The following is a 14,806-nucleotide window of genomic DNA, read 5'->3' as shown; positions in this document are numbered from 1 at the left end:
AGGCCGGACAATTGCAGCAAGTAACAGAGTTGAGTTTTCTGGAGTAACAGTGCCCTAATTCGGCCATGCAGTGGGGGCATGGCTAGTACATAAAAAGGGTGAAATGGCCCATCGACTGCTGCATAAGCCAAGGGTCACCAGTGGCTGCAATTAATGAAAAGGTGGTTATACCTCCATACTAAGGAATACTCCGCCGCCATGTACCCACAGAACAGCTGTTCAAACACTGCATGGTAATACACAAAGCATCCGCATGCACCCCACTTGTGCCTGAGCTCATGCTGGAAATGGAAAAGGGGTTCGATGCCAGCAGAACAAACCCCGCACTCGCCACAGAATGTCTGATAACCTGGTAAAGTCCTCATACTCTAGCAAGCCAGCCGAGAGGTACCCATGCTGATCGCTCGCATGGCGGCAGAAGTCCCCACTAGGCCTCCCCTGGAGCCACGACTGCAGTCAGCGGAGAGTAAATCTGGCTTACTTGCTCTCTTCGTCTAGCAGGTAGAAGAGGCCGGTGGGTTTCTTGCTGATTAGATGGATGCAGCCCACGTTATCCGTGTAGTCGATGTTGTGCCAGCTGATGCCTTCTTTCTGGTACTCCTCCTGCACAGAAAGGAGGGTTAGCAGAGAAAATGGGGTGCAACTGGCTGGAGGGCTGCTATGACCACCTTCCAATCTCTAGAGTGGTACAGACAGGGCCTTGAAGCGTGCTTGACTAACTTCCAAATGTAATCAGCTAACTAGGGCTGAGTTTAACAACCTTAAAAACAGAACCTTGTTAGGACGTAAGACTGAGTTAGCACCGTTGAGACATCTACCCATGGCCAGCAGGCCTCAGACAGACCTCTGCAGATGGTAGTCAATCCACAGACCTCCATTTCTAGCTAACTTTGCAAGTACAGACTTGAAGAATTTCCTCCTCAAGGGTGCCCAATCCAGTAGTTCTACAGTCATCCATTTTTGGCCTAAAAACAACATAATTTACTGCATGTACTCTGTGTGGGAAACCCACCCACTCCCAGGGGGTAACAAAACGCCTGTTGTGAGTCACCTCCAAGACAGGCAGCATCTGCCCGGGTCAGGGTCAGTGACTGGACTAAAGTTTGCTCATCATTCTGCTGTCTCTCTGGGGGGTTTGAGGCAAGAATTATTGAATGATGCATGAATCACTCCTAATGCACAGAAGCCATTAGAAACGGGGGGGGGGGGGTTGTAGGAGATGACAGAGAGGAGGGATACAGCACAAACCGGAAGAAATGAATTACAAACCATATTTCAGCCGTGTGTAATTGTGTGTGAACTTCTGGCACCTTTGGGTTCCCCCCGGGACTCTGATACTCCATTCCAAACTAGGAGGAAGCAGCATGGACCACAGCAGAGCATCTCCTGCTGAATGCTGATTGGCCCAGACCACCAGCCCACAAACGGCGCGTGTCTGACACATTTGCAGCCCTAGGGTAGACTTGCGGGAAGAGGGAGGCGTGCCGCTGGTTTCTTACCTGCTCGAGCTTGAAGATGTGCTGGTTGAAGTAATACTGCAGCTGCTCGTTGGCGTAGTTGATGCAGAACTGCTCGAAACTGTTGGTCTCAAAATCCTCAAACCCAAATATGTCAAGGACTCCGATTGATAAACACTGGTGGGAAAAGAAGACTGGAATTAGCACCTAGGGATGCTTCTCACCGCTACTCTCACCATGACAACATGCAATAGGAATTCTTCCACGTACTATCATCCCCAAAACATCGCTGGGGAAGTATCTTTCACGGATGGTGTAATCTGGAAATTCCCAAGAGAGCTCACCATATCACTGAGAATAAACACTGCTGCTCTCAGGGGGCAAGTGCAGGGCGAAACAAGTCTTGCTCTGCCTTGGAGGGATACCCCAAGGAGCTCAGTGACCAGACAAACAACGTCAAAGTGTGACTTTCTGAATAAGGGGATGAAACAGAAAAACAACGACTTTTTTAGTTTTTTCATTTCTCTACTACAAGGTGGCACAATCCTTCTCCCAAAACCTGCATTAAAGGTTTGGCCTCTTGTTTGTTCTGATAAAGCATCTGACCATGAAGGGGACAGAAGGACCTAACAAAGTGCCTCAGAGGTCACCAGCATTTAAGTGTCACCAACCGTGCAGGTTGCTGGAAGCACAACGCGCTAAAACTTCAGATTAAAATCTGTGGGCACACCCTGCCTACTGTGGATCAAAGTACTGGGAGGACATGCTTTCCACTGCCAAAGATGCACAGCTGCAGCAAGTCCAGAACCCTTACGGAAGCAACCCTGCTGGAGGACTGACCATTACAAGGGGATCCTCTAACCTTTGGCTCATTACCTGGAGCTCTGGCGTGAGACTGACCGTGAGGTGTCCTTTGGAGGTGGTTCAAGTGCTGCAGGACACAGCAGCATTGGGTTCTAGTCCATCCAGGCTTGGACCCTGCACCGTCCTGTACTCACCGAGACAGATTCCTCCATGTCCTTCTTGTTCAGGAGGGCGTGATTGATTCGCAGGACGATCCAGTCAAACAAGGCGCTGTACAATGACTTGGCCATCGAGTCGCGGGCAGTTATCGCCTGCGGACAAAAGCAGAGCAAAAACTCACAAGTTCAGCAATTTCAAGGCAATGTAGCGGGCCTTTGCGGCTGTGGCCATTCTCACTCCTATACCTCAACCTCTGCCCAAAGGTACTTCCCTATTTCTATACCACCTCACTGACAGTAACAATCATGTAACAGCACGTGTAACATGGACACACATTTTCATTTAAAAAAAAAAAAAAAAACACTTTGCTGATTCTTGAGTGTAGACTGATGTGGGATGATCTTAAGTAAGGTATAAATAATTTAAAAACAGAACAGGAAATTTATGACCCTAAAAGTGCCATTGCATGCTGCTCACTCAATAGCTAACACTGTCCTATTCACTCGGCATGTCCTCAGGTTGTGAAACAGTCAAACACAGTTCAACCTCAAAACGGTAGAGTAGCTTCCTTGTGGAGCGGGACCGGGAACCGCGCTTCAAGAACCCTGTCAGACATTTAACAAACTAATTCATTATGGGTGCTGCAGCCTTGGCAGTACTGAAATATGCCACAGAATGACAGCACTTGTTTGAAAAACAAAAACATTAGTGATCCAAAACATTTAGGTCTCCAGGGACAGACAGGTTGAAAGTATGTGCAAAAATACATGGCAAGGCGTTTGAGGAGAATGCTGGAGAAAGCCCCCAGGAAGCTGTGCCCACAGCATTCAAGGTGCAATGGATGTTGGTGCTGGAGATGGCCTTGCCCTCTGACACCATCTACTCCCCTCCTCTTCAGGAAGATATTTAATCAGCCTCAGCATCTTCTCCCACTGGGATCCACCCTGGTGGAGAGGAGCCATACGGAGCTATGACATGAGCAGAGGTTCATTTGCGGGCGGAATGGACGACCTGGGAGTCAGGGGACATGGCCCTTGATGTAGACAGTCACCGAGAGAGGACTTATACTTCTTCTACACCCTTGGGCTCCTTGGATGTCTCAGGGGCAGATATAAGGATGCTCTTGAGCATGGGCTGGAACTGCACAGTCTGCTCTGAGTTCAAGAGCATCTCAACAAGAAGTCATCTTCCCGCATGGAGGACATGAATTCCACCTTGTGAAAAGCAGCTGCCAGTTGAATAGCCTTGTGATGTCTTGTGGTATTGTTGGAGGTAGTGACTGAGTTCTGGATTACCCAGGGGATCGACATCTTAGTTTCGCCAAGGGTTATCAGTAGGCCCTGGCTCCATGGGATGCTGTAGGTGTCAGCAGGGCCAAAGGCACCGCTGTGTTGAAGAAAACGTATGAGACCCCTCAGGTGAATCCGGCAAAGGCAAAGATGGTGGCGAGCGTGACTATTATGGTGGTGAAGCAGAAGGTGTCATTTCTTGCTATACTGTGGTAATAAATTCGATATTCACATTTGAACTGTAGTAATATATAAGTGACTGCATGTTTATTGGTTAGATGCTACAAATAACGCATTTTGGACCACATTTATTTTCACTGCCTGGGCATGAAAATGTGTGCCTCAAATTAAAAAAGAAAATATCTATGGATACTTAAATTATTTGTGATGGCCAGATTATGCATCTGCCCTCCCCACTACATGCCCAATGAGCAGAAACTTTACAGTTTTAGGTCACTGATCCGCATAGAAAAATCTATTGTCTGCCTTTGTGATTCAGGGTTTTGCAAGTGCTCTGAGGCACCAAAGATTCGCAGTTGACGGGGCTGCGCTCACCTCATTTAGGCTGTAGGGCAGTATCAGCTTCTCGTTAACCGTCACGGTTTTCCTCTTCGTTAGCGCTTCCACCAGCATCTCCCGCTTCACCTAAGATTGGCCAATTCCAAGGAAGAAAAAGAGGCGCAGCTGAGTGAGGAGCATTTATTTGTTCTGTGAGCCAGATACTGACTCCTGCAACTCACCAGCCTGGAGAGCCATTTGTAAAGTTTGTGTATGAAAGTGATGTCCTGCCCCCCTCCCCCACCCCCAGCCTTTTGGGCATCGCAATACAGCACCAGGACACCCCCAGTTGTGCAGAGAGAGACACCCTGAAAATAATGGAAACTAACTGATGCTGCACGAAACTAACAAGATGCTGGATTCTGGCATCAGTTCACCAAGGTAACGCAGGCAGCAAGAGTGATATCAAGAAGATTTCTCCCTCATGACATCATGGGAAGTGATATCACAAAACTTTTGACAACAATTACGAGTTATTTTAAATGTCAGCAATTGAAGCTGGGGCAAATTAATACACAGTGAAAACCACGCTCACACTCCGCTACTAACACCAGAAAAAACTAATCTGAAAGCAATACTAAAAATAAAAAACATCACAGGCTGCTAAAATCACACACTTCATAAAGCTAACCACATGCTTACAAGGAGAGAGATAGGGGATGGTGTGTGATACCCAAACTAGACATAAGTGGTGCTGGTGGTTCTAGTCTGCCAGAAAATCCCCAGATCCTTTTAGACAGAGGCCTGCCTCAGAAGCCGGGGATAATAAGGGCAAATACAACAGGGTCCACCGTCTAGAGGACATAAAAGATGGATAGAGGTCCGTATGTACACACCAAACACACATCACAATTAAAAAAAACATACCTGGAGAAGCTGTGAGAGTATGTCCAAGACCTCTGGAGGCCCCACCTCCAGGCCTTCATCTCTCCCGTTTGACTTCCGTTTGTACGTAACGTTACCCAAGTACAAGATAGCCGAGAGCACCGAAAAAATCCTGCACGAGAAAGCAATGGACCTAGGTTAGAGAGAAAGCACCAACTCTTGGCGCGTGTCTCACCGACCCATCAAACTCTTGTACATGCCAACTGCTGGGAGCCTTCCACCATCCAGGTCTTCTAACATGGGGCGCACATCTATGGATCCTGCTGACCAGCGACTACACTACTGAACAACAGAGCAGAATACCCGGGGTATCACTGGTGTCCGATGGGATTAATGTGACCACAGAACTAAGGTTTGTCAAGAAAAAGAGGCAGGGACTGATGAGAAGTTCCAGAGACGTCAGTGAGTAGGAGAATGAAGTGCTTTGCGGGAAACAGCTTGTGTAATAAGAACAAAGGTTTACCTGCTTTACAGCTTAGTGTGAGGTAACGGTGCAAAGCTGGTAATTGACTCAATCAGAAAAAAAAGTTTAGGTTTAATGGAGAGCAGTGCAGGACAGGGCATTCAGTAAGGGAAGGTTTATAGGAGAATGGGGGCACAGCTTTCTTGTTATTTACTTTTATGGGCTGTTTGGGTGGAGCCCGAGGTGACGGAAGAGCACATGAGAGGCTTGTTTTCTGCTTTACAGGCCGCCGAGCGGGGTGAGTTCTCGTTTAAGTTTAATAAGTTGACAAGGACACGGTAAGGAAATGCCTCCTTGGTATGGTTACCCCCTAACTTTTTGCCTTTGCTGATGCTAAGTTATGATTGAAAGTGTGCCAGCACCCTGCTAACCAAGCCCCAGCACCAGCGTTCTTTCACTAAACTGTACCTTTGTCTCCACAATTGGCACAACCCTGGCACTCAGGTAAGTCTCTTGTAACTGGGACCCCTGGTACCAAGGGCCCTGATGCCAGGGAAGGTCTCTGAGGGCTGCAGCATGTCTTATGTCACCCTAGGGACCCCTCACTCAGCACATGCACACTGCTTGCCAGCTTGTGTGTGCTGGTGGGGAGAAAACGACTAAGACAACATGGCACTTCCCTCAGAGTGCCATGCCAACCTCACACTGCCTGTGGCATAGGCAAGTCACCACTCTAGTAGGCCTTACAGCCCTAAGGCAGGGTGCACTACACCACAGGTGAGGGCATATGTGCACGAGCACTATGCCCCTACAATGTCTAAGCAAAACCTTAGACATTGTAAGTGCAGGGTAGCCATAAGAGTATATGGTCTGGGAGTTTGTCATACACGAACTCCACAGTTCCATAATGGCTACACTGAAAACTGGGAAGTTTGGTATCAAACTTCTCAGCACAATAAATGCACACTGATGCCAGTGTACAATGTATTGTAAAATACACCCAGAGGGCATCTTAGAGATGCCCCCTGAATACCTACCCGACTTCTAGTGTAGGCTGACCAGTTCCTGCCAGCCTGCCACACACCAGACATGTTGCTGGCCACATGGGGAGAGTGCCTTTGTCACTCTGTGGCCAGGAACAAAGCCTGTACTGGGTGGAGGTGCTTCTCACCTCCCCCTGCAGGAACTGTAACATCTGGCGGTGAGCCTCAAAGGCTCACCCCTTTTGTTACAGCGCCCCAGGGCATCCCAGCTAGTGGAGATGCCCGCACCTCCGGCCACTGCCCCCACTTTTGGCGGCAAGGCTGGAGGAGATAATGAGAAAAATAAGGAGGAGTCACCCACCAGTCAGGACAGCCCCTAAGGTGTCCTGAGCTGAGGTGACCCCTGCCTTGAGAAATCCTCCATCTTGTGTTTGGAGGATTCCCCCAATAGGATTAGGGATGTGCCCCCCTCCCCACAGGGAGGAGGCACATAGAGGGTGTATTCACCCTCAAGGACAGTAGCCATTGGCTACTGCCCTCCCAGACCTAAACACACCCCTAAATTCAGCATTTAGGGGCTCCCCAGATCCCAGGAAATCAGATTCCTGCAACCTGAAGAAAGAAGGACTGCTGACCTGCAAGCCTGCAGAGAAGGAGGAAGACGACAACTGATTTGGCCCCAACCCTACCGGCCTGTCTCCAACTTCGAAAACCTGCTCCAGCGACGCATCCGACAGGGACCAGTGACCTCTAAAGCCTCAGAGGACTGCCCTGGACTACAGGACCAATAAACTCCAGTGAACAGCGGCCCTGTTCAAAACCAGCTACTTCTTTGCAACAAAGAAGCAACTTCCAAGGACTTCGCGTTTCCCGCCGGAAGAGTGAGACTTCACACACTGCACCCGATGCCCCCAGCTCAACCTGCAGAAAACTAACACCTAAGGGAGGACTCCCCGGCGACTGCGAGCCCGTGAGTAACCAGAGACGACCCCCTTGAGCCCCCACAGCGATGCATGCAGAGAGAATCCGGAGGCTCCCCCTGACCGCGACTGCCTGTAACAAGGGACCCGACGCCTGGAACCAACACTGCACCCGTAGTCCCCAGGACCTGAAGGAACCGAACTTCAACGCAGGAGCGACCTCCAGGCGACCCTCTGCCTAGCCCAGGTGGTGGCTGTCCAGAGAAGCCCCCCTTGTGCCTGCCTGCAACGCTATAGTGACCTCTGGGTCCCTTCATTGTTTTCTATACCAAACCCAATGCCTGCTTTGCCCACTGCACCCGGCCATCCCTGTGCCGCTGAGGGTGTACTTTGTGTGCCTTCTCGTGTCCCCCCCCCCCCGGTGCTCTACAAAACCCCCCTGTTCTGCCCCCCGAGGACGCAGATACTTACCTGCTGGCAGACTGGAACCGGAGCACCCCTGTTCTCCATAGGCACCTATGTGTTTTGGGCACCTCTTTGACCTCTGCACCTGACCGGAACTGAGCTGCTGGTGTGGTAACTTTGGGGTTGCCTGGAACCCCCAACGGTGGGCTGCCTATGCCCCAAGACTGAGACTTGTAAGTGTTTTACTTACCTCCTAATCTAACCTTTACTTACCTCCCCCAGGAACGGTTGATTTTTGCACTGTGTCCACTTTGGAAATAGCCATTTGCCATTTTTAGGAAGACTGTACATGATATTGTTTTCATTCAAAGTTCCTAAAGTATCTAAGTGAAGTACCTTACATTTAAAGTATTAACTGTCAATCTTGAACCTGTGGTTCTTAAAATAAACTAAGAAAATATAAAAACCTATTGGCCTGGAGTAAGTCTTTGAGTGTGTGTGCCTCATTTATTGCCTGTGTGTGTACAACAAATGCTTAACACTACCCTCTGATAAGCCTACTGCTCGACCACACTACCACAAAATAGACCATTAGAATGATCTACTTTTGCCACTATCTTACCTCTAAGGGGAACCCTTGGACTCTGTGCACACTATTTCTTACTTTGAAATAGTATATACAGAGCCAACTTCCTACAGACACTCTCAGCTGTTGTTGTTTGATCCACTAAAACCATGGAAGGGAGTTCTGTAATGTCTGTCTTGTTTCATAGGTTGGGTGAGGAACACTGCTCTGTCTCGTTTGTTCCCAATGTCCTTTGGGGGCGCAGTATTAATTTCGATATTGAGGCGAGGGAGAGGAGGCTGGACTACGCGGTGCGCACTCAACAGGTGAAGATTTTAGGTGTTCTCAATGGTCTTACTTAAGCAACTAAAATGTACTCTTCAATCAGGTAAATTTCACTGGATCGTTGTTTTTTCGGAAATAGACCTGGGAGCACGGAAGGTCCCTGGAGGATCCGTTTATAACCTCACAATGTCAACCAAATGCTTAATGCAAAATCTTCCTATCAAAATTACATATTTGATAATGAAATACGTGTATTTGTAAAGCACACATTCACCCTAAAGGGTATCTCGTTGCTGCAATAACAGATGTTTATTGTTTCCCAACTCAATGATACTTGTTTTGATGACCCCAGAGTGATGGAAGTCTGAAGGGCCCTGCCATGATCTGAATCTGAGACCAGTAGGCCAAACATTTATCTGCAGTAAATGCATTAGCCCACTGAGCCACCAGACCCATTTCCCCTCTGGCTCCTGATCTCTGATGCCCACTAGCTCACACTGTGCACTTCACAGGGGGGTACCCCAAATGCTGCTGATTCACACCCAGGGAAAGATAGGAAGAAGCAAATATAGGGACACTCCATCATGCACGATACTTGGCTTTGTCACTATTGGCCATGCCCTGTGCATCCTTTGATATACACAGCGCACCACGCCTGGCTCTGCATATTCTCAGTTATACAAAGCCTGGAGTGGGGTCAGTTCTACACGTCACTAGCCATGCCCTGCACACCTTACCTTCCACCCTGGGTACCAGGCCCTGCACTCTCCACACCCCCTGCTTATGCTTCAATGACAAACAGAGCAGTGCAAGGACCGGGGAGCGGGGCACAACCACAGGCTGACTCAAGGACACCTCCTGAGCTACCAGGGGGTGCTCGGCCTGTAACTAAGAAGCCCCAGTCTGTAAGGGATACTGCTTACTGTGGACACTGGAGTAAGCAAAAAAAAACTCAAACTTCAGGATCTTAACACAACCCTGTAGGCAGACTATTTCTATCCTGAGGATGGAGGAACTGGCCTCTCGTCTATCCACTGGTCCCATTACACTGGGCTTCATACACGGAGTACAAGGCTCACTCCAATGAGCTCAAGAATGGCTGCCCCCTCTTTGCAACACGTTTCAATAATCACATTAATGCAGCACTCTGTAGTCCTTTTATGCCGAGAATGATGGAGAAAAGCAAAGGCACCAACACTGATCGATGACAACGAGCTGGGATTATCTGCCAGTCAGTCAGATATCTAATCTGTGCAGTGTCTGGAGGCTTTTGCCTCAACCCTTTCTCTCCAAGGCCCTGGCCCTTTGGAAGCCCTTAGAGTCGTCACGTAAGCCGGTCACTCATAGGAGACAGCATGAGACAAGCGCTGCTTCTACGCACAAACTACCTCAATCGCAGTCCGTGAACTCGGGCGGTCGGGCTCCGATACTTACTGCTTCTTGGTGGCGGGTAGGAAGCCCACCATCTCCATGGCCTGCTTGAGCCGCTCGAAGTCGTGCCGAAGGTCTTCGCCATCATCGATATTGAAGTTATTCTGGAAGAAAGAAGGTTGACCACAATTAAAGTCAACAGCAGAAGACAGAAAATCAGAAGGCGTGAGTTAATTCATTCGAGAGTCTTGTTTCCACTTCAAGCATCACGAAGATGATGGACATATTTGCGCCATTAAAGCACTGCATTCACAATAAGACTTCACTAGCTTGAATTTTAAAGAGGTTTTCACCAACCAGGAGAGACCCCCCTCCCCCCCCACAAATAGGGAGCACCCTCCAACAGGACGAGGCTCAGCTCGCTGGGATGAAATAATTTGCTATACATGGGCCACAGTCAACTAGACAAGTCTCATTCCAAGTAGGTGGAGCCCCATAGAATTTGGCACAATACCTTCCAGCCAGGTGGGGCCTCTTCCAGGTTTTCATGAACATTTTGCTCTACTCACAGAGAAATTCTGTAAATAAGATTGCTGGGAGCATATCCCCTAAAACAGGCCTAAGCGGTCAAAAGTCTTAATCGTTTTGGACTCAATGGTCAGAGAAATATTTGGGTGAGAACGTAGAGAAATGCTTTCGAAAATATTTATGGGGAACAAATTACAAATATAAGCGCTGGTGGTCTTTGAAGAACTCCGTGGACTCCCAGCCTCAGGGACAAGATCAGACAGGGTGTGATACTTTGGCACTTGTGCCGAACGGGAAAAATGTACATGCCAAAATGATATATAAGGCTAACAATCGTGAACCAATGAATGAAACGCCTATAACCCAATTATAAAGTGTGCACGGAAGCCTGAAAGCGTCATGGCACTAGAACTAATAACCAGCAACAAGGACAAAGCAAAAAAGGTGAGTCCTGCTGCTAAACTGGGGATGCGGTACTTCCCAACTGGTGAGGACGAAGAGGGAAAGTATTCCATAGAGGTGGAACACTAGTAGAGAAGGTATGTCCTCCACATCCACCTCTTGCAAAAGTGGAACAACCAACAGGGGAAATAGACTGGAATTAAGAGAGCATTTAAGAGAATATCTGAGTAAGAGATTTTGTAGAAAGATGGGACCAGACTTAGAGGTTTTAGGACCAAAGCTGAGCACCTCGAATTGAACTTGCCTTGAGACGGTAAGCCTGTGCAGAGGTTACCGTGCCTCAGACACCCTATCAAACTTGCGAAGATTGCGGGTGAGCTGCGTACTGAACTCCTTGCGATCTACAAATAGAGTGGTCGGGAGACAGAGATTACAAAGTTCAGCATTATGTGATCTGGAAGTAATGGTGACCGACCACAAGTGCTTCCACAGGTCTCATTTTAATGATGCAGAAAGAAGGCCGTGCACTGATCTGTGGTGGTTGGTTAAGGACTTTACCAGGGCAAAACCCAACTTTAAACCATTTCTGTAGGTGCATTCCCTCGAAAAGAAGGCCAAAGTGCCAGGACCGCTGAGAGTTATTGCCAAGCATCAAAAATTCGTTTTTTGAGCCATGACTGTTGCTAAGTGGTGCCTACTTTGGTGAAGAAGGTGATTAGTCCATGATCTCTAGTCAAGAGCGGATGACTACTTCCGCAGATGGCAAGTTACCTATAGACACGTTCTCAATCGCACAGGGTCTTTGAGGATCGAGAAAGCACTTCTGATGCTGTCGCTCCCTCACCTGGTTGAGGTAGAAATAATCTTCCGGCTGCTTCAGATGGAACTCCCGGCGTTCCTCCTCGCTGACCCCCAGCAGCAGGTAGTAGAACACGTGATAGTTCCTACAGGTTGAAATAAAACAAAGTATTTTTTCATACACTACTTTACATTTTCCAAGCCTTTCCGTTTACACGAGTCAGATGATTATTTGTGTGACCCTAAACCACATACTATGACGTTAAAGTGTGTCGTCTACAACAACCGGAAGGGAATCCAATCCTCTGATCTGATTGGCCAGGTAATCCATACTCCCGTGGCATTACCTGCCTTTCATGCACTGGCGCATCAAACCGAACACGATTAAACGCCATCTGCTTTTTCTCACCTTAACAGGTAAAATCACAGAGATTCGGGCCAGAGCAGCAGTAATCGCCGACAGGCATTTCAATTTGCAGAGGAGCTGTGGAAAGAACCCAGCACTCACTCACTCACATTATGGAAGATACAGCCGGCGCTTCACACATCACACAATGTCACCTGCGCAACCCGAGCACCATCACTGCTCGGTAAGTAACCTAGCTCTGCTAAAAATATTTAACTACATCCGTGTATTTTCACAAACAATGCCACATGTAGTACAAACTGTGATGCTTAACTTTACGATTACTGGTATGCTTTGCAACATAAAAGCCGATCACACAAACAGCGGATGGGCTGGCCCCCGCAGGTATGAAGGAGTATGTACTTAACCTGGGGAGCTCCAGTCTCATCCTCCGAAGCTCACCACAGGTTCACACGGACACGCCCACCCTTCAGACCGCTGGGGTCCACAAGGCCAAATCACACTTCCGCCTGGAAACAAGCGCAAGCCGGGACCACCACAGTGATGGCGGACTGAAGAACACGAAGGGTAACACAACCATGTGCTTAATCAGCCTGAGATTGCTGCTCTCGTAGCAGTATTGGTGACTTTAGCAGCCAGGAAATTAAAGGCAGCATTATTGTGCAAATATGTTTGTGTGCTGCCCTCTGTGTCTCTCGAATCCAAAAGAGGAACACAACTTTATATCCCAAAATGTTTCTTATGTTTACCTCTACCACACCAACCGCGTAACCAAGATGCAAATATCCCTATGAATGTACATATATTTTTCACACCTACAATACGCAACACAAATGTATCTGAAGATGAGAACATGTGCTAATATTAAAACAAAACGAGTACTGTACTCATCTGCAGTGAAAGGAATGCACCCCCGGCCTCGCTGAGAACAGAAGCATCAGAGGCGTGTGATGTGCTCAGCATTCCACAGTGTAACCAACAACAGGTCAAAGGTGGCCTCCCCCGGGCCCTGTCCACCCCAGGTATCAGGCATCTGCCCCAAGAGCGGACACCCGCAGACTGTAGCGAGAAGGCACTCGTGCGGCGCCCTGGGCGCTATGTGGATGGGGCAACGAGCCGACAAGGACAAGCAGCCGAGCTCCCCTGACGGAGCCCTGGGGGGGCAGAGAAAGGCCTGGGTGATGCAACTGAGCGTTCAATGGTGATTTTCAACTTCAAAAAGAAGGATGTTAGGTTTGCAGCAATGACGACAAACACACATGGGAAGTTTCAACAAAGTCCGAGCACTTTCCTCACGCTGCGCTCATTATTTCCATACCTTTCGTTTTTCTCTTGAGAGACCAGGCGAGATTTTTCAAGTAGATATTTTTCAACGACAGCCCTGGTTAAAAAAAAGAAACGATACAAACACGTTAATATGCTGCAGAAAAACACAACTGCGCCGAGGGGTATCAATCCTTACTCTGTGTGTAGGTAACAGAGGCTGCCCCCGGTAACAGCTTTACTTGACGTTTCTAAGGCCTACAGACTTGCTGTACTGTTTTTAAATCGCCCAGGTTTTGTAGGAATCATTATGGGTTTAAGAGGTACATTACATCAAGTGTATGTCACCACCATAGGTGTCGAAACCCTGTCTGGCATCATCGCACAAAGGAAGCGCCTAGAATGCCTGTTACCCATGCAGGTGTGACGAAGCGGAGGGCCGTGTTTGTTTCCTTCCATGTAGGCCCCTTCCATACACAAGTCGCGGGTTGTGTCAAACTCAACAGAAGTTCATGCATTGGGGGACTATGACACAAGGGAACAAGGCGCCCTACAATATGTCTACTACTTTCCAGAGGTGACCCAGCCTAGAGGACACCAAGCCATGGTAAGCCCTTGAATTCTAAGGGAAGATCTTTCAGAAGTGTGTCGGGCCCGTGAGGTCACATCAGGCCACCCATGTCCCCTCCACCTACCTTGGGTGCAGGAGTGTAGGCTGAAGGTGTCAGTATCCCACCACCAGGGTGAATGAATAGAGAAGTCTGCGCCAAACAGTGGCCTCGGCAAGGAGGTGGGCTCTGAACCTGGCACAAGGGCTTTACCCTCCTTGCAGTGGTTCATATTGGAACTTACAGGGATTTCATATTATCAGGCAAACAGTGTGACACAGCGTGACTCAAAGGACAGTGTGGCAACTGTTTAAGGCACTTCCAAGAGTCTGAACCTGCCAGATGTTAAAGACACTCCCTTGTGCTTATATAACCAGACCCTAAACCACAAACAAGGGTCACCACAAACAACCAAGTGTCAGAACATCTCTTTGTTTGAGGTCACCTAGTTGGGTTTTGAAACCTACCGTGACAGCGTTCCATGGATGCCCCTCCTGCCCTGTGAATGGTAAGGGTCCATGAGACACCAGGCTAGATGTACTGACACCACCCTCTATGACATCATCATAGGCACCCTACAGTGACATCTTCACCGTGCGCCCTACTGTGACATCATAATTTCAGGCACCCTACTCGGACATCATCATTGCATGCGCCCTACTGTGGCATTATTCCATGAATGGGGCCTGCTTTGGTGGTAGCATCCAATAGATGAGCCATATAGTGTCTTATTACAAATCCTTTAAGCCCCAAGGC

At 48.5% G+C, this 14,806-nt stretch overlaps 1 protein-coding gene across 8 annotated transcripts in view; it reads right to left on the bottom strand.

Annotated features, from left to right (window-relative positions):
* MYO9B (myosin IXB) overlaps window positions 1–14,806 on the bottom strand; it is a 337,738-nt gene that overhangs the window by 175,409 nt on the left and 147,523 nt on the right. For all 8 annotated transcript variants that reach the window (XM_069215688.1, XM_069215684.1, XM_069215681.1 and 5 more), the window contains exons 4-11: window positions 13,498–13,560; window positions 11,859–11,958; window positions 10,148–10,248; window positions 5,135–5,264; window positions 4,265–4,354; window positions 2,456–2,572; window positions 1,500–1,634; window positions 482–603 (exon numbers count right to left, since the gene is read on the bottom strand). In XM_069215688.1, coding sequence (XP_069071789.1) covers window positions 482–603; window positions 1,500–1,634; window positions 2,456–2,572; window positions 4,265–4,354; window positions 5,135–5,264; window positions 10,148–10,248; window positions 11,859–11,958; window positions 13,498–13,560 — 858 coding nt within the window. The remainder of the gene's footprint in view (window positions 1–481; window positions 604–1,499; window positions 1,635–2,455; window positions 2,573–4,264; window positions 4,355–5,134; window positions 5,265–10,147; window positions 10,249–11,858; window positions 11,959–13,497; window positions 13,561–14,806) is intronic.

Source organism: Pleurodeles waltl, chromosome 12, assembly GCF_031143425.1.
Source record: "Pleurodeles waltl isolate 20211129_DDA chromosome 12, aPleWal1.hap1.20221129, whole genome shotgun sequence".
Lineage (NCBI taxonomy): Eukaryota > Metazoa > Chordata > Amphibia > Caudata > Salamandridae > Pleurodeles > Pleurodeles waltl.
The sequence above is the reverse complement of the archived record's forward strand: the minus strand, read 5'-3'. Positions and strand labels throughout refer to the sequence as shown.